General features: G+C 51.1%; 1 protein-coding gene across 5 annotated transcripts in view; it reads right to left on the bottom strand.

The window, feature by feature from the left end:
• CABIN1 (calcineurin binding protein 1) overlaps nt 1-19,767 on the bottom strand; it is a 130,691-nt gene that overhangs the window by 64,644 nt on the left and 46,280 nt on the right. For 3 of the 5 annotated variants that reach the window (XM_058281740.2, XM_058281738.2, XM_058281741.2), the window contains 7 exons: nt 15,609-15,770; nt 14,713-14,919; nt 14,321-14,466; nt 11,146-11,407; nt 5,665-5,925; nt 2,821-2,972; nt 1,184-1,362 (listed from right to left, as the gene is read on the bottom strand). In XM_058281740.2, the coding sequence (XP_058137723.1) occupies nt 1,184-1,362; nt 2,821-2,972; nt 5,665-5,925; nt 11,146-11,407; nt 14,321-14,466; nt 14,713-14,919; nt 15,609-15,770 (1,369 nt within the window). The remainder of the gene's footprint in view (nt 1-1,183; nt 1,363-2,820; nt 2,973-5,664; nt 5,926-11,145; nt 11,408-14,320; nt 14,467-14,712; nt 14,920-15,608; nt 15,771-19,767) is intronic. The other 2 variants (XM_058281739.2, XM_071209904.1) reach the window with 1 other exon arrangement.

Below are 19,767 nucleotides of genomic sequence, written 5' to 3' on the forward strand. Positions count from 1 at the left end.
GACCCTGACTTTGAATACACCTGGGAAGTGGAGAGCGGGAGAGCAAGAGCCAGTTCCTCCCATCTCTGACCCATACCTAGGGCTTGGCACCAGGGGGCCCCGGGAGATGACAGGAGCAGGGGACCTGGGGTCCAGGGAGCGATGTGACAAGCACACACACGCAGACCCTCAGCCTCTCTCAACACACACGCTGCAGATCAGAACCAAAGCCAGGAGGGGAAGCAGGACTCCTGCCCTGCACTCAGGAGAGGGGAGGGTCTCCATTAAAACATCGGTGAGCCCCACTCCCGGAGCTGCTGAGCCCTTCCCCAGCTATGAGCTGTACCTGCTCTCAGCCTCAGGAGGTCATGCGCTTCAGCAGTGAAGGCAAAGGGGGTGGGGAGGCTCAGCAGGTATGTGGAGCTGCCCCCTGCCAAGGGAGCATGGCCCTGGCCCTTCCCCCCACTACCCCACGCCCACCTTGGCTCCCAGAAGGCAGTCCTAGGCTGCCACGGGGAAGGCAAAGCACGCCCATTCCCAAGGCCCTGAAGACTTGACCCACAAGGGGGTCCCCAGGGTCTTTCAGCATTATCACACCCTCCTGAGGGTTCCCCCTAATGGCCCTCTCAGTCCCCTAACTGCCTCAGCCCGCAAACCCCTGGTCTGGCCCATCACAATAGAGGTCGGGGGAGTCCAAGCTGCGAGGTCAGCATGCGAGCCTCTCAGGTTAGCAGGGGATGTAGTTGGATGGTCACCACCTGCACCGTCCCACGTGGGGTGCCCCCAAACACCTGCCTGGACCCCCAGTGATTGCAAAGGACCATCCAGGGCCTTCCTGTGGCCAGCAGAAGGATGGAACTGCCACTCACACTGCTGGCCAATCCGGAGCCCTCTGATGGCCCTCCTCGGTAGATCCCAGCACCCTGTTGAGGGGGAAATACAGGTTCCAAGAGGCAGGTGCTGGGTCCACCCACTTCGCCCCTCCCCTGCACCCACGTGGGCTGGTGGCAGGCAGCGGCCAAGAGGGTCCCAGAAGCACAGATCCCCTGGAGCCCATGAAGTGAATGAACGGCCACAACATTGCCCGTGTCACCCCTGACCCAGCACCCGCCCTCACTGAAGCAAAGCGGCGGATCGCCCGCAGCGCCCTCCCTGTGACCGGCGTGCCGCCCTGGGCTGGCGGGGGGGAGAACGGGGACTGTACCGTCCGGCGTCGCCTGCTGGTGGGGTTTTTTACATTTGACGTAATCGTGGTCAATCGGAGTGGCTGTGTAAGGTGGGGATGTCAGACCTGGACCGGAGGAGGAGGGGCGGGAGGCTCCGGGGCCCGGCAGTGTCCCAGCTGAAGAGTGGGAGTCCTCGTCCACCAGGCAGGCCTTCTCCCTGCAGAGAGAGGGTGCTCAGGGCCTCCGCGGGCACTGGGGCAGGGCCAGGTGGGGATCAGCACTCTTTCCACCCGCCTGGGCCCCACAGCTCCTTCCCTTGGCTTCCCCACCAACACCTCAGCCCATTGTCTCGAAGCACCACAGTGCCCAGGAAGAGGCCCTGGCAGCATGGCACGGGCCCCGGGGGTAGGACACAAGCCACCCAACGGATTGCTGCCTGAGTGTGACCACAGGCTTTCTCTAGGTCACAGGTCCTGGAAGGGTCTGGGGGAGAGCATAAGACCCTCCCCCCAGAAACAGCGCCCTCCAGGCCAACTGGAGTAACAGCATGGCCAGGTTGAGAGCACCTTCCAGAAGACAGCCAGCAGCCTGACAGGGTTGGTCCCTGACAAGAGGGTGGGCAGAGGAAACATCTGGATTGAATACACTCACACCTCCCCAAGGATCTTCACTGCCACCCAGATGAAGGTTAGAAACAGCCCTTGGTGCCTATCAGAAGGCATATGGTGCATCTGTTCTCTGGAATAACAACAGGCCACTAAAAAGAAGGGGACACAAGCTCCACAGCCTATGTCTGAGCCCCGGGGTCAGACGGCAAAAGCACTGTTAGACTCCAACTTCAGCAATGCGTTTTCATAAATGGAAGAGCCTCATATAACTGTGTGCGCTAGGTAGGTACTGATGTACAGAAACGGGCTTAAGAAATTAAAACTGTGGGCAACGGCTCGCTATGGGGAGAAGGGGTTTCCCACACTGTGTGGACCCTCCATGGGCACAGGAAGGCTGGTCCTTGAGGACAGGGCCTGGACCTGGGTCTTGATGGCACTCAGGTGAGCCCCACACCAGGTCCAACAAGGCAGGGACCCGAGACGCGGTGAGCGGGCCAGGGTGCCCGGGCCTAGACAATGGAGTGCCAGGTGGTCTGGGCTGCAGAGACAACTAGCCACCAGGGGGTGTTTCTCAGGTGCAGAGGGGGCTCCACCCTCAAGAGGCTTGGGGGTCAGTCCCAGGCACACCAAGGGGCCTCACCAGGGCCCCTGAGCTCTCACACTGCAGAGGGAGCACCCACCTCCCTTACCCTTCCCTGCTTCCTAGGAGGACGAGCAGCAGGCGTGGGGAAAGGACTCTGCAGAGGGAGAACCACTTTCCTCTAATGCCCTGCACAGGGGTGAAAAGAGCCGGCCGCCCCCCAGGACCTGCCCCAAGGATGGCAGCGCTGGGCTTGGCTACAGGAATAGCTGACTGGGACTGCACACTCTCCCCCCTCCCCACACACGCTCAGGTTCAAGAGAAATCCCTCAGCCTGGGGATCAGGGGTTTGCAGCTGGGTTCCAGAGGCTCTGAGTGAACTGACTCACTCGAAAACCTCTGCTGCTACCCAGGTCTAGAAGAGCCAGTGGGGAGGGGGCAGGCAGCTGGGACAGGCAGCAATGGGTCACCAAAAGCAGGCCCTTACTTTTCTGAAGCTTTGGGTGTATTCTTCTCCTCGCCCCTGGCAAAGGGTCCTTCTGCAGCCTCCTTCATGAAGCTGACGAGGACCTCAGCACCAACCCCAGAATCAGGTTTCCCCAGGAGCTTCAGGATCGAAGCGTGGAGCCGAAAGTAAACCTGCAGAAGGGCAGCTGAGTGTGAGCAGCTTGTGCAGCTGCTGAGGCTCGTGCCAGAGGCCCTGAAAGGCCGGCAGACAGCTACACACAGCCTTTGGTGAGCTTGTAAACCCGCCAAGCTGTAACAGAGCCCTTGGCATTAAAATGGACACCAATGGTCAGCATTCTAGTTTAAAAGTTTACCCCGGAACAAGCCAAGTGATGACAGGATAATGAGACAACAACACCCCAGCTCCACACACTGGTACCCCCTCCTCACATGGCACATGCCACTGCCTTCCTTCCCCCTCTCCTGGCATCCATGAAAATGGAATCTCCACATCTGCTTCCCCTATGACTCTAGACTCCCTGGGGCAAGAACAGGTTTGATTTCTGTGTCCCAGTGCACAGAGACCAGCAGGCCCTGGAGAACCAGTCAAGGAGCTGTTGGGCCTGAGCACGTCCCCTCTTTCCCTTGTATCCCCCCCACTCCTCAATTCCAAATGGGCCGTGTGAACGACACAGGCTGGTCATGTTTGACACAGGTCCATCCCGTCTCCTGCCTTCGACGCCCCCGGACACCTTTGAGGCACGACTGCAACCTGCCCTACCTTCCTGCCCAGCCTCCACCTGTAAACATACAACCCCAAGTAGGCACTGTGGGGGCCATGAGGGCAGAGGACAGACTCCACAGGAGGTTCTCAAAGAAGAGGCCACCCAGGAGCACCAGCAAGGTAACCAGGCTCAGGCAGCATGCGTGGGGACACTGGGCAGAGGGGCCTTACATCCACAGCAGATGTGAGTTCTATCCAGCACAGGATGAAATTTTTAGGTCATTTTAAAAGCAAGATGCACGTGTGTTCAAGCTGCCTGTGCCCACATTGGCTGCATGGCATGGAAGGCTCCGAAATGAACTCTGCCCACTGGCCCTTCTACAAGGGGGAGCTGGGCGGGCAGTGTCTGAGGCCTTGGTACCTCATGTGGAAGCCCTGGGCTTGCTATCACTTCTGTCGGGTAGTAGCAGAGGCTAGAGGTAGAAGAAAAAAACCATGAATTAAAAAAAAAAAGGAGGATAAACAGAGGGCTGATGTGTTTTCTGAGGGCAGCACGGAGGCACTCTGAGCCTGGAGGGAAGGCTACCACCAGGGGATATGGCCCTAGCTCCGCTCCTTCTGGGGAGTTGGCAAGTCACCCTCCAGGGGTCTGTACTTCCCACACGACACAGAAGGTCCTCTGAGGACAGGGGCTTCACCTGGGGTAGAAAGCCTGAGAGAACGCTGTTAGAGAAGGCCTGAGGCCACAAGGATGCCACTGGGAGAGCCTCAAACAGGAAGCTGTGCTCCCACACTTTACAGTGAACCCCAAGGGGGGAGGGCATGGCCCCAAAACAGCCATCACTGGCTATTCAGTATGAGTCATTTTAACAAGAGCAAATTTAAAAAATGAGATTTGTCCTTGCTGCTCACTAGATGGGCAGATGTTAAAAAGGAACAATGCAAGCATGGTTGAGACAAAACAGCACAACTTTTCAGGGCAACTGGCCGTGGTTGATCAAAATGTTAAGCAACCCGACCCCTCTAATCTTTGGACTTGAGCCCTTGGAAATACCCACAAAAAGTGCTGGCAGACACTCGAACAAGGACAGACACTGCTCATACCCCTGCCATGGCAAAAAGTGAAAAAAAAGACCCATTACGAAAGGGCTGGTCAAATAAATGAGGGCCTGCCCAACTGTGATATCCCAGAACAGGGAAGGGCTCATGCCATCTTCTACTACATCTTGTCCTTCTGAATTGTTTCAATCTTGTTTTTTGTTTTTTTTTAACCACAAATATGTTAATTTTATCATCGGAAAAAAAAAAAAAAAGCAACATTCAATGAAGTCAGAAGAAGGATAAGCAAGCAGATTTTGCTGCAAACCCCCAAGTGGCTTGTTTGGGGGGAAGGCCTGGGGCAGGCCAGGAACACTCATTCCCTCAGTTTCCCTGACTATAAAACATACTGGTCACATTTGCCTGTTAGAGTGATGAGGGCTGCACACTCTGGGTGTCGTGAGAGGAACCCTGGGTGCTAAGGCACTGCTCTCTTCCTGTACCATGTGAAGACCCCCAGAGAGTTACCCACTTTCTTTGCCTCTGCCCTGCCAACTGGAGGAGCCTCAGGGTGCACCCCAGAGGCGAGGGCACCTGCCCCCCTCCTGTAGGCTGCCAGAGAAAAACCCCGAGGCCCTGCACCCCAGGTCACCTTCACGGCAGGTCCTCAGAACCCGTGTGTGCTATGAAGGAAGACATTCTCCTGAGAAAGCGAGGTAGGTGCCCTTAGGGGAGAGTAGCTGGGACATTTTAATTCAACTGCACATACAACTGCTGAGCACAGAGGAGCTTGTGTGCCCCAAGGAACTGGACACTGAGACAGAGAGCAAGTGGCCTGGACTGCCCTGACCCCCTTCCCTGGCCTCCCAGCCTACCCTGGATACCCTCTCACCATGCCCTCCCACTGGCCCTGCACACCCTCCCCCTAGCTCCCCAGTCTCTCCAGCCAGTCCTGGACACCCTCAGCTCCCAAGGCCCTCCAGCCCCCCACCCAGGTATCCCTGCACATCCTACCCCTAGCCCCCAGACCCCCATTCGGCCCTGCATACCCTTCTCCTAGCACCCTGAGCCCCCCAGTCCCCTCTAACACCCTCCCCAGGTCCCCACCCTGCCCCCTGTCACCTCCAGGGCCTCCATGGCCAACTCAGGCGGGTTGTGGTAGTGGATCTTCTTGGGATAGCGGGCAGCCTCCTCGTGCAGGTAGTGGCCGGCCTGCCGATAGTGCCGCAGGTAGACAGTGGGCGGTTGCCGCTGCTTCTCAGCCACCTTGCCCAGCATGTAGTGGATGAGCCACTCCTCCTCATCACCGTCACCCTCGCAGCGGGCCGCTGACGTGAAGCAGAGCCGGGCTGTCTCTAGCATGCTGTCGCGCCGGCCCTCCATCTGCAAGGAGACCTGACCTTCACCCACATCCCCCAGCTGCTCAGCCCCGGAGGTACAGGGCTGCCATCGCTGGCACAGGGCTGTGGATGCAAAAGGGCAGGAAGGCACAGGACCCCTCAGATGTACATAGCGAAGGGAGTGTGGGGCTGGAAGGCAAACCCAGGCTGCCTCCTTTCTCCCACCTCCCTAGACAGTTGGACACACTTTAGGGAATTACAGAACTATCTGCAGGAGGACCTGTGCCTGCCACCATCACCACCAGGAGGAATTCACCAAGGGCAGGTCTGCCATGCTGGTCTGAGGTGCTTGGCAGCCAGGGTGGACATGCTGGGATGGGACTCATTGCAGGAGTGAGCACCATCCTCTCACCCTCTCCCTAGCATATGGGGCATACCTGGACGGGACATCCAGCCAGCACCCAGCTCCACAGTGCTGGACAGGACATTTCCCCCTGGGGTAAAATAGGACTTCTCACCCTCTCCCCTGTATCCTATAAGGCATATCTAAGCAGGCTTGCAAAGTACAGGTTCCTGGCCCCACCTGACCCTAATTTGAAGTCTTGGCATTTGCAGCCACACTTTCACACACTGAGGGTGAAAACAGGACATAGGGTCAGTCCCCAAGTGGCTTTCCAACTTGGAGACCCACTTGTCCCCATCTCTTTATGAGAGGCTCCAAACCAGCATGTTGATGCTGTGAGCAGTAGCCCTCTGCACAGGAGGTCGCAGAGCCCCAGGGCTCAGAGCTGGAATGACACTGCCCTGCATGGGGCCCCAGAGTCCCTAAGTCTCAGACCCTTACTCCGTATGTCCCCAGCTCAATGGCAGGGGGGCAGTGGCCACTCCTCTTCTCATGGCAGGGGAAGGGACAGGGGAGAGGCTGCAGGTGCCAGGCTCTGCAGGGTGGAGGGATGGACACCCACTGCCGTGGGTGATGCTTCTTTACTTGAATATCCTGTAGTGGTGCCAACCCTGGGATCAACACCGAGGAGGCAGATGCCACCCTGGTGCTCTGTTACACATTCTTGGGAAGGAAAATGACCACCTAGGAATCAGGAGCCCTTTTGAGTTGAATACAGTGGAAAAGAAACACAGTGCAGAGTAAAAACACAGCATAAACCTCCATCATGTTCCTTCCAGAAAGGGGTTCATAGCCAATCTGAATGAATGAAAGCCAGCTACTTAGAGCCTCGGCTTTGACCACCCCGCATAGTGTCTAGTCACCAGCCCCTCTGCCCCTAGCTCTGCCCCCGGGGACCCATTCTGGTGACTACCAAGAAAGGAAGGGTGACTGGTAAGAGCCTGTCATATGGACTGGTGCCTGGCACCACACAGATCCCCCAATCCTGCCCCATCAAGCACGTGCTGCCTGTGCCAGGCAGCACTCAGGGAGCCTCACTGACAGAACCAGGGATGAATGTGGGTGGAGCCTGGTGACATGGTACTGAGGGCAAAGGAAGCTGAGCAGCAGATATAGGAAGGCAGCATTTAGGCTAAAAGAAAAAGACCTATAAAACTATTGTGACTAGTAACAGAAGAAACTGTACCACTGATCTGGAGAAAATGGCCACGTAGTTGCTGAGGGCAGGGAGAGAGAAGAAGAGATGTGATGTGGGGCATTTTTGGGACTTGGAGTTGTCCTCAATGATACTGCAGGGACAGATGATGGATATTATATATCCTGCCAAAACACACAGAATAGACTGGGGGAGAGTGTAAGCTACAATGTAAACTATAATCCATGTGGAGTAGCAGTGCTCTAAAATATATTCACCAAATGCAATGAATGTGCCACAATGATCAAAGAGGTTGTTGATACGGGAGGAGTGGAGTGGGGTGGGTGTGGGGTATGTGGAAACCCTTTATATTTTTTAATGTAACGTTTTTTGTGATCTATATATCTTTGAAAAAAATACAATAAAAAAATAAGTAAATAATCAAAATAAAAAAATTTAAAAAGACCAACAGGAGAACACAGGCATGTATGGAAAAGTTTGTCCTTTTTTAAGTCTGGAAAGACAGAAGGCCAACTGGAGGTCCCTCTGAGGCAGGGGTGGAGGCAGTGGATTGGGGCTGGGAGACAGCAGAGGGAACCTGAGGCAGTTTGAAGCATTCATGAACCCTAGAAAATCCTGTTCTTAAAGCTAATCCATCCTGTGCATGTAAACCTACTATAGGTGGGACCTTTTGATTAAATCACTTCCACTAAGGCCTTTGATTAGATTGTGGGACCATAGCCCAGGGTGGATCTTACTCCTCTTACTGGAGCCATTTATAAAGAGAGAAATTAAAAGCTACAGAGAGAGAAAAGAGGTGCAGAGACAGAGAAGCCTCCAGAAGTTGAAATCAACCAATCCAGGAGAAAGAAAAGTCACAGACTGAACAGCCCAAAGCTGAAAGCAACGAGGTTCAGAGAGGGAAGAGACAAACCCACCACTGCTGCTGCCATGTGCCTGATGGCCTGCAATGCCTTGATTTGGACACCTGCAAGCTTCAGAACTGTAAGTTTTTTTGTTCTGTTTTTTTAAAAGTTCATTTTATTTATTTATATCTCCCCACCTTGTTGTGCCCACTGCTCGTCTTCTTTTTAGGCGGCACTGGGAACTGAACCCAGGGCCTCCCATGTGGGAGAGAGGAGCCTAATTGTTTGAGCCACTCAACTCCCAGAACTATAAGCTTTTAACCTAATAAATCTCCATTGTAAAAGCCAACTCGTTTCTGGCATATTGCTTCCAGAGGCTTCTAGCAAACAGGGCCCAAGTGCTGTCCTCAATATGGCCACCGTTTTCAGGAGAAAGCCCCCCTCATATAACACAAAGGTAATTTTAAGGGGAGGTGGTGACAGTTATAAAGAGGGCCATGCTGGCACTTGCCCCCCATTACCTCCAGAGTCCTACACCTCTATTTTGTCAGCTAGCAAACAGGGCCACCTGAGGGCTACCTCACTCTCCCCTCCACCTTTGTCCTCTGCGCTGGTGCCAAACCAGCCCCAAGGATGCTGAATCACAACCACCTGCTAAACTGCCTATTCAGGTCTAGTTTTTTATTCTGGGTCCCAGATTGGACCTTTTAATAAGCTCCCCAAGGGTTCTGATGCTTGGGCAGCTGGGGGAACCACTGTCCTCCCTGGCCTGAAGAGTTCATGACATCTGTGCTCAAAGAAGGAAAAGCTTGGGGCAAGATGCCGAGAGCTAAGATAATTCTCCTTGGCTCAGGGGTGATGATGCCCAGGACCTCCAACAGCCCGAGGTGGGGGCACAGGGTCATGCTTCTGGTTTGCCCTCACCAGGTGTTCAGAACTGTGGGCAACAGAGATTATGAGATGTACAAAGAGAAGGGGGTTTTGTCTTTTTGAGGTGTTCCCAAATATATCCCATGACACATCAACGTATAGCAGGACCCCACATCCAAAAAATCTGAGAGGTCCCCCATGCTGGGAAGGCACACAGTGGCAACAGCAGTTATGGCAGCATGAAAATGCTCACTGAGCATGCTGCTTCTGCAGCGTCTCCACCCAGCATCCTCACTAAGGTCCTTCCCCAGCCAGCCAGTCTCCACCCAGCCAATCTCACTTATATTTGAGTCCATCTTTCATTGATTTTCACAGCTAGTCTGATAACATAATGGAAATCTACTGCAAAGTGAAACTGCCCATCTTGCAAAAGATGTGGGATTTCATCAAGTTGGGGAAAGTGATGCTGGGAAAGCACTCAACCCTCAGGAAAAGGCTGTGCCTAGGCATAACTAAAGCAGGTACCAATTGGCCAAGAAAGGTGACAATGCGTTCTTTAAAGGAGAAAGAGCCTAGGGTGCCAAGGATTAGGAGAATCCAGGGGACAGGGGTGTGGTTCTTGAATATTTTTGCAGAAAGTAACCCTATGAATTCATGCCATGTATGTGACACACATCATGTTATCCTAAAATGGCTAGAAAGTTAAACTTCTGAAAAAACCAGCCAAACATATTTGTGCATTTGAAGAATCGCACATACTTGCTGATATCACCAAAGTCCTAGTAACTTAAGATTAAAGAACTCTTTTCATTGTTACTGGTTTTATTTCTTGGGATAAAACCCCATTCACACCTTTAATTTGCTATTTATTATGATTTTAAGGGTTATACTCTGTGATCTTTTCTAGTGCCAAATAAATGCCCTCCTTCCTGTCTGTACTGATGGCTAGGGATGTTGCCCAAACATTAACTTTCATGGGTCGAGACACTGATGTTACTGTCACATTTTCCCTTATGCTTTTCTGGTCCATCTGAATTCTTATGCTTATCACACATTACTTTCATAATCAGAAAAAGCAACAGAGATTTTATCTCCCTCACAGGGCTGGGACTTCCCATGAACTTAGGTCTCCATTCAGTCTGAGGCATTGCAAGGCCAGGGAAGAGTCCCAGGGGACTGGGAGCCCACATACTCCTCTGCAGGGCTGCAGGGGCACAGCCACAGGCACCCGCCCTCAAGGACGGTTGCCTACAGATAACAGCAGCCCAGCTTTGTGCTGAGGGTCCCTTGGAAAGTCTGGTCTCATTTCACCCTCCAAACAGGGCTCCAAAAGTGATCACAGTATAATCATCTTGCTTTGCTTGACAATCGCAGGTCATCCCAGTAAAAACTTGGGCCTAGCACTGTAGGCCTGACAACCAGGCCCCATCAGCTCCCTGCTGCCCTGGGAGACCTTTTTGGAATGTGGCTGGCTTATCACTGCATTCACCTAAACATCTCGGGGTGCCTCCTTCAGTTCCATCTCAAGGAGTCTACGGTGGCCTGCTGAACAGACCCCAGGCCATTTGCCCAGCATCCGGCACTAAGGGAACACCCTACCAAGAGGGACTTCAAAACTCCCAATATGCTGTCTAGAATTCAAGGACTTGACATGCTCCTTCGAGGGACTAGAGATGACACTGATCCTTCTGGTGCCACTGTCTCTCCCCTGCCTCTCAATGGCCCTAAAACCGAAAGCTGTCCCATGGCTGACTAGCAGGTCAGAAGAGCCTGTACCTGTAACTGGCCCATGCTGGATCGGGTGTCGAAAGACCAGGGACCAAGCTATCCCTGAACACCGTATCACTCAAGGCTGCCTGGGGAATTGCCTAAAATCTCCCAGTATGGTAGTGAGGACATGAGCAGAGAGAGAGTGGAATGAAGCTTTGCTGACTTGAGAGCGTGCCAGTCAGACAGAAGGCTGGCAGGCCTCTCACAATGCCCCCTCACCTGCTGCACGACCTCGGGGGGCAGCTCAGTCCTCCACTGCTTCAGCTGACGTGACGCAAACGAGTGCAAGGCGTAGGACATGGTGCCGTACTCGATCCACAGGGACAGGTTGGAGCTGTCGATCTCCAGGGCCCGACGGAAGCAGCTCAGGACTGGTGTGGCATGCTTCCAGATGGGGCCATCGCTCTTCAGCTCGTTGGAGTTCAGCTTATCCTGAATGCGGCTGGCCCGGGCCAGGGCCATACCGGCCCAGGAATCGAACCTGTGGTAGTGACAAAAATGCTATTGAAAACTCACAGAAACAACAGGCTGGCCAGAAAGCCCACAGACACTGTGGGTACCTATCTCCTGGGCCAGGTTCAAATACCAGCTCTGCCACTCTCTAACTCTATAACCCAGACTGGGACCAATTGGGTCTCCAGGCATTGGTTCCCAACCATGAAATATGGCTAAAACTGACCTGGGCAAAGAGTTGCATGGCATAGGAAACTACAAGACATCCTGTATTTTAAGCTGTCCAGAGCTGTCCAGAAACTCAAGGGCTTGCTGTAGAGTCCAGACAGCTCACTACCTCAGTGGACTCTTGGACTCTGCTTCTCTCTCCTTTTCCTGCCTTTTATGTGTTACCCAAGAAATGTCCCTGATGGAGAGGAAGAAGAGTGCTTAACAAGGTATCACAGCACCCATCCAGCCTTGACCACAGCTCTCATCCACAGTGGCAAAGTCTGAGGTCAACACACTAGCCAGCCAGAAGCATGGCGGCAGCCAGGAGCCCCGAGACCCCAGTGACCTGGCTCCTCACCCCTTCTACCTCCAACTCCCTCTGGGACCTTGAACAGATCTAGGCCTCTCCAGCTCAGTTCATCACCGGTAAAATGATGGGAGGGGTGGGGGGGACCACACCACGGCTAAGACCTTACCAATCTGAGAACTGAAAATCAGACAGTGAGAATGTAGAAAGCTCTCGGGGAGGCTAAATGGCCACACGGATACTAAGACCAAGATAATTTCTGGGCATTTGAGGGAGTATGGAATTTTCTGTGTGCCAGGACAGAAGTGCCAACAGCTTTTAATCCACTACTACAAAAACCTTAAAACTGGCTTCCTAAACTATTGGATGGTCCCCAAGATGGGATATGGGCAGGGGAAATTTGTGAAGCTCATGCATACATTTATTAGACCCCAGGCACCCTAAGACAAGGAAGGTGAACAAGGAGCAGTTAAGAGGCCTGCAGCTAGATGGTGAGAGGGATCAGCCAAACAAAGACTCCTCGGCAGCAGGGTCTCGAGTGCTCCCCCTGTCTCTTCAGAGACTGGCAGCAGGATGGATAAGGCTTTCCTGTCTCTGATCCCTGGAAGAGGGAGCTTGGGGGACCTCCCTGCTTTAGGTGGATGGAAACCCTGCCACAGGCTTTCTGCCAGGCCCAGCTTCCTTTAATACTGAGGACCTTCCTTTCTTAATTCCTGGAGTGCCTTTGGCCCCTCTGCCCTCTCCTTGAGGGAAAGGACCATGTCATGGCATGCACCCAAAGTCAGTGTGAATGTGACAGAGGAACTACCCTCTCCTGCCTCAAATAGTGTAATCATAAAAACATGTTATATGAAACTTAAAATGCTCATCTGTGTGCCATCCAGAACCAGGTCCTGATTTGGGTGCCCAATCCCAGCAGAAGACCCTCCAGGAACACAAGTCTCAAGGATGGGGAGGGACCTGAGGGCCAGTGGCCATGTGGGCTCAGAGCCTGTCATGGCCCTAGGTTGTCTTTCCAACCCCCTCTGCTCTTCTCCCCAAATGGCACTCTGCAAAATGCCTGGCCAGGTCAGCTAACATAGAAGAAACAGTTAATAGCTGTAGAAAAAAATACCATCACCAGCATCCCCGCAGACTCCATTTCCCCCAGGAACCACCAATGCTGCAGTCAGAGCACTCTGCTATTCACCTGGTTGACTGCCAGGGGCTTCGCCCACACCCAGTGGGCTCAGATTTACAAAGACCTGTATCCAAACTTCCATTTTAGCCAGCACAGCAGATCAGACCAGGCCTTAGATGCCAAATAACCACCCAAGTCTCCTCTGGCTTCTGCCTGTTAAGGCCAGAATGAAGGAGGTCCAGGGTTGGGGCCTGACCTGAGTCCCCAAGCTCACCTGGTTCTGGGACCAGTCCTCTTAGGGGACTCCACCTCTCTAGCCTCTCTGGCAGCCAGGCCAGGAGGGCTGAGTCCCCCTGAGCTAGAAATATGCAGGTCGAAGGTCCAGGTGAGCCTTTTTCCCACAGACTACAGGGATGCAAAGTGCCAGGTGCCATACCAGGTACTGCCATTCCATGAACGGGTGGATTTATAGATAAGGAAGCAGAGGTGCAGAGCACAGAACCCCTCATCATCTCACAGCCAGCCTGAGCATGACTGCTCCACACCAGTCCATAGCCAACCAAGAAGACAGCCTGGGCCATGCCACGGCATCCAGCTCCCCTCTGGAGGAACCACAGGCAGAGCAACATGGCATCTCCAACGACCTTCACACAAGCCATGTTTTGACCTTGACCCAGGCATAACCTCCTAGGTATGGCAGCCAGGGGAAAACATTCCTTCTCAAGTCTAACACCTCAGCCTTTCTGGGCTTACAGGGGCCCGTGGGAATGACCAGGCTAGCCGCTCCATTTTAAGACAAAGTGGACAGGGCTCAGCGGAAGAAAGTGCATGACTCACGCCCAGTGGGGTCTCCTACAGCTAACATGTGACTCATTGCTGCTGACAATTAACTGACTCACATCCAGGGAGGGGACTGCCTGCTCATGTTCTTCTATTGCCCCAACTGTAATGAATGAGACTGCAGAGGGAGCACCAAGGCCTAGAGCCAGGAGGAGGTGGCACAGAACCAGCAGGATGGAGCTGGGTGGTGCCTCACATACCAGACCCAAATGGACGCTTCATTCTCCTCTGACCTCAATACCTGGCCCAAGGGTCTTCTGGAAAACAGCCATCTTCTGCTGCTTGTCTTCAGATAGAGAATCTGCCTTCCCTACTAACTGCAGAATGCTCAGGCCCCCTTTCATTCTTCTTTTCCTGGTCTCTTTGTTACGGGTTGAGGAAGCCCAAACCGGTCGGGTGATGAAATTGCTAAGATGAGTTCCCTCATCCTCCCACACCCGGCCTGACCCTGCCCTGTCACCCACCTGTCTGGGCAGACGCAAATGTCATGCATGTAGAACTTGATGGCCTTGGACTGCTCCTTGTTTTTAAAATGATAATCTGCCAGGAGGTAGAAGAGCTCATTCACCACCGGAGGGGAGGGGTCGGCCCCTTCAGGGAGGCAGGGCACCTGGCAGGACAGAGGACAAGCCAAAGGGGAGGGGAATCAGGGAATCAGGAATGATGAGTAATGCACCAACCTGGGACTGTTAGGTCACACTGATGCAGCAAGAGCTCCTCTGCTTGCCCTGGTCCTGACTTCCAGAGCAAAGCACAGAAAGCAGCTAATGAACATGCCCAGCTAGTGTCAGAGGAGGAGGCAACAGGACACAGCCCTGTGAACCTCATGGCTCCAGATCCATGTGTCGGGGCCCACCTCAGCTGAGGTCCCCTCGATGTAGGCAGAGACCCTGTCCAGGCCAAGCGTTGGGCGCTCTGTGCGGGGCACAATGGTGGCAATCCTTTTCAGGAGATTGGCCAGGTCGGCAGACACAGTGCTGGTCTTGTAGCTGTCAAATTCAGGTAGGGTCTTGGGCTTAAAATATTCAAACATGAACAGGGCATCCTCCCATACGAGGTCCACCTTGAAAAAAGACGGAAGCAAATTCATGGAACATTCAGAGTAAAACAAAAGGGAGAAAGTTCTTCAATGGAAATGTACGGTGTCAAGGTACATGAGGTTAAACTATGCTGGAAAATCTAAAATCCAGTATGCTTTTGAAAGTCTATATGCCCATGGCAATCCCCAAATCCAAGTGCCTAAAAAGCAGAACCAGCAGAAGCCTGGTCTTTTCCCTCTGGGAGCCTCCTGTGGCCCTGGCAGTGGGGAAATGGCTTGGGAGCCAGAGGGTGGGCTTAGACCCTGGGGTTCCGGGTGAGGCCACAGACCCTCTCCACACCTCAGCTGCCCATTGGTCCCCTGGTCAGCAAATGGTAAACGAGTACTTGTTCTGGGCCAGGCCTGCTCGAGGTGCCAGGACACAGTAGCGGCCCTGCCCTCAAGGAGCTTCCACTTCGGCCCAGAATCCATCAAATTGGAGAATGCCCAATTTTGTGGAGAAGCCACAAGATGGTATACTTGACAGTGCTCTGAAGACCCAAACAGCAAGATGCTAGCAACCTTTAAACTAATAAAAGAGAGTCTTCATATTATCTAAATTGGAAAAAAAAAATTGCCCACCTGTGTTTCTGACTGATGAGTCCACATCTAGGGAGCTAGTTTTTCAGATTACACCATTTGTTGGGGTGTGCCTGGCCAGGCGGTGCCCTCACCTGCTGGGCCGAATGCTCCTCCAGGTAGCGGGCCTTGCTCTTCTTGCTAGGGAAGCTATATAGGCAGTAGAAGCACTGCTCCAAGGCGGTCTCCAGCTCCTCCTTGTAGGGGTGTGTGTCTTCAGAGGTGGATGCAGCAAGCTCTTTTTGGAGAACTCGTACCTATGGTGGGTAGGAAGAAGTGCCTGAGGCAAGGTCTGATGGCTACGGCCCTGTCACACCGGGGCCCAAGGAGATCTCTGCTCTCTGAACCATTTTTTTTTTTTTAGGTAGTACCAGGGATTGAACCCGGGACCTCATACATGTGAAATAGTTGCTCAACCACTGGGCTACATCCACTCTGCATTTCTGGGCTCTTCTGACCTGAGAAGGTCCCTGTCAGGCCCCTGCCAGACTCAATTCCCACAGGGTCTGTTTCCTGGAAAGCACTTACTCTCCTGAAAAGAGCCACCGAGGTTGCATCAGCAGTGTCGCCCAGCACAGCTTGGCAGTTTCTGCCAGCTGCTAGAAGATGCTGGGAAGCGGACTTGGCCCAATGGATAGGGCGTCAGTCTACCACATGGGAGGTCCGCGGTTCAAACCCCGGGCCTCCTTGACCCGTGTAGAGCTGGACTGTGCCATGCAGGGGTGTCCCCGCGTAGGGGAGCCCCATGCACAAGGAATGCGCCCCGTAAGGAGAGCCGCCCAGCGCAAAAGAAAGTGCAGCCTGCCCAAGAATGGCGCCACACACACGAAGAGTTGACACAACAAGTGGACGCAACAAAAAGCAATACAATTCCCGGTGCCACTGATAAGGATAGAAGCGGTCACAGAAGAACACACAGCAAATGGACACAGAGAGCAGACAACTGGGGGGGAGGGGAGAGAAATGAATAAAAAATAAATCTTAAAAAAAAACCAAGATGCTGTACACTACCACCCATCCCATACCCTCCTCATTTTTTTAGCCACTCATTTGCTCCAAATACTCATTATGTACCTACTTATACTGGGTGGAGAAGGACACAGTCCCTGCTTTGAAGACACTCTGATTTCAGTATAGGGTGCAGGTCATTAAACAAATCATTGTAACAGAAAGTGAGAAGTCCCATTAGGGCTGAGGGGAGCTCTCTCAGGACCTTGGTGAGGATCACAGAGGAAGTGAACAATACACTTAGATTCTATCTAAGGGCAGCAGAGCCAATGGCTAGTGTTATGCCTGACCATGAACAAATACACATTCTTTCAAGAATATGTGGGATTTCTTACAAAACCTAGAAAAAAAATCTTGACAAATACCAAAGACTTAGCATGACACAGACCACATCTTCTGAACAGAATTCAATAAAATTAGAAATCAATTACACAAAGTCACCAAAGAAAAAACACACATTTGAAAAAATTTAAAAACCCTTCTAAAAATAACTCAAGAGTTTAAGAATTTTAACAGAAATATGAAATGTACAGAAGTGGATGACAATTAAACACCAAATGTCAACACATATGGGCCACAGCTGAAAATGTACTTGGGGAAAAATTACAGTATTCAATACATGTATTAGAAAAGCAAACAATGAATTAAGCATTCAGTTCAGTAAATTAGAAACACTGCATCCAAAGAAGTAAAAAGAAATAATGAAAATTAACGTAGCAATTAACAAAACAGAAAACAAAGAAATACGTCAATAAACCAATAGGTAGTAGTTTGAAAGACTGAGACAAACCTCAGGAAAGACTGGCTTTAAAAATGAATAGGGGTGGCAGTGGACTTGGCCCAGTGGTTAGGGCATCTGTCTACCACATGGGAGGTCTGCGGTTCAAACCCCAGGCCTCCTTGACCTGTGTGCAGCTGGCCCATGCACAGTGCTGATGCGTGCAAGGAGTGCCACGCCACACAGGGTTGTCCCCGACGTAGGGGAGCCCTAGGTGCAAGAAGTGTGACCCGTAAGGAGAGCCGCCCAGTGCGAAAGAAAGTGCGGCCTGCCCAGGAATGGTGCCGCACACACGGAGAGCTGACACAACAAGATAATGCAACAAAAAGAAACAGATTCCCATGCCACTCACAACAACAGAAGTAGACAAAGACGACGCAGCAAATAGACACAGAGAATAGACAACCAGGGTGGGGTGGGAAGGGGAGAGAAATAAATAAATAAATAAGAACAACTTCTCACCTATCTTTAAAAAAAAAAAAAAAAGAATAGGGGGAAGTGGACTTGGCCCAATGGATAGGGCATCTGCCTACCACATGGGAGGTCCGTGGTTCAAGCCCGGGGCCTCCTTGACCTGTGTGCAGCTGGCCTATGCGCAGTGCATACACGTAAGGAGTGCCGTGCCACGCAGGGGTGTCCCCCACATAGGGGAGCCCCACGCGCAAGGAGTGCACCCTGTAAGGAGAGCTGCCCAGCGCAAAAGAAAGTGCAGCCTGCCCAAGAATGGCACCGCACACACCTAGAGCTGACACAACAAGATGACACAACAGAAAGAAACACATATTCCCAATGCTGCTGATAAGGATAGAAGCAGTCACAAAAGAACACACAGCAAATGGACACAGAAAGCAGACAACTGGGGGGCAGGGGAAGGGGAGAGAAATTAAAAAAATAAAATTAAATAAATAAATAAAAATAATAAAAAAGAATAGAGGAAGCATAAATAATTTTAGCAATTAAAAGGGACACATAGCTAGAGGTACCACAGAGATTTTTTTAAATTATAAGCAAACACAATGAATAACTTTATGCCAATAAGTAGACCCTATTCTAAAAAATATAAGGGACTTAAGAAGAAAAAAGAAAGCCTGAATGGACTTAGAATCACTAAAGAAATTGAGCAGTTCAACATTTTTTCAAAACAGAGAAAGACCAGGGTTGGCAAACTACAGCCCATGGGCCAAATTCAGCTGTAGTCTGTTTTTGTGTGAAGTATCAGCAAATTTAAATTTTTAAGTGATCAAAGAAAAAAAACTAAAGAAGAACATTATTTTGTAACACATGAAAATTTTGACATTCAAATAGCAGTGTCTATTTGCATACAGCCTTTAGCTGTTTTTGTGCTCCAACAGCAGAATTAACTAGCTAAGACAAAGACCCTATGGCCCACAAAGCCTGAATAGTTTACTCTCTGCCCCTTTAAAGAAAAAGTTTTGCTGATTACTGACCAAAAGTATAAGACAAGAAAAAAAAGGATGGAAGAACTGTAAAGATTAAAAAGGAGGGAGGAAAAAAGTGACTATAAGAATGTTTATGTAGAAAATTCAAGAAATCTACAACCCATTAGAATTAATAAAAGCAATAAGCAAGGGAGCTATGCTTAATAGAAATTTATTTTTTAAATGGCAATCCTATATACCCACAAAAACGAAATAAAATTTTAATTTTTAAATATCTATTTACAACCATTAAAAAAATTATATTTAGGCCTAATTCTAACAAAAGTTACGTAATAGTTTATCATTTTTCTCCATAAAACTCTTTTATGGAGAAAATGATAAAACTCTATTAAGGGACATAAATGGAGAGATACACTATGTTCACAACCAGAAAGTCTCAATCATATAAAGATGGCAGCTCTCCCCCAAGTTAACCAGGAAGGTCGATGCCATTCTAACCAAAATTTCAGTGGGGGAGGGGTTTCAAGAAACTTTACAGAATGACGATGCAGTATTATGGAAGAGCAAAGGGCCAAGAACAGCCAAGAGAATCTGACGAAGAGGAAGAAGAGCAGATGAGTCACAGCAGGTATCAAGATCTCCACAATACTGTGGGGCACTGACACAGAAAGAGCAGAAACAGTGACAACCCTCACACAGATAGACAGAAGATGGAGGTGACCTCACAACCAGTGCAGAGAGGACAAACTCTTCAATAAAGGGTATGAACCAACTGGACCCCTACCTGATCTCATAAACGAAAAGAAAATCCAGATGGAATAAAGATCACATATGAAAAACAAGAAGAAACTTTTAAAGGAACATAAAGGAGACTAACTCTATGATTTCATAGATTTCTTAAACAATGTCCCAAAATTCCATAAAACAAACAATACACAAAGTTAAAAGATGAGCCACATAGAAATATAACACACACACACACAAATGCATGTAAAACTGGTGAAATCTGAGTAAGGTCAGTGGACTGATCAATTCAATTTCCTGGTTGTGATAACGAATTATAGTTAT

The sequence above is a fragment of the Dasypus novemcinctus genome, chromosome 19, assembly GCF_030445035.2.
Source record: "Dasypus novemcinctus isolate mDasNov1 chromosome 19, mDasNov1.1.hap2, whole genome shotgun sequence".
NCBI classification, from domain to species: Eukaryota; Metazoa; Chordata; class Mammalia; order Cingulata; family Dasypodidae; genus Dasypus; species Dasypus novemcinctus.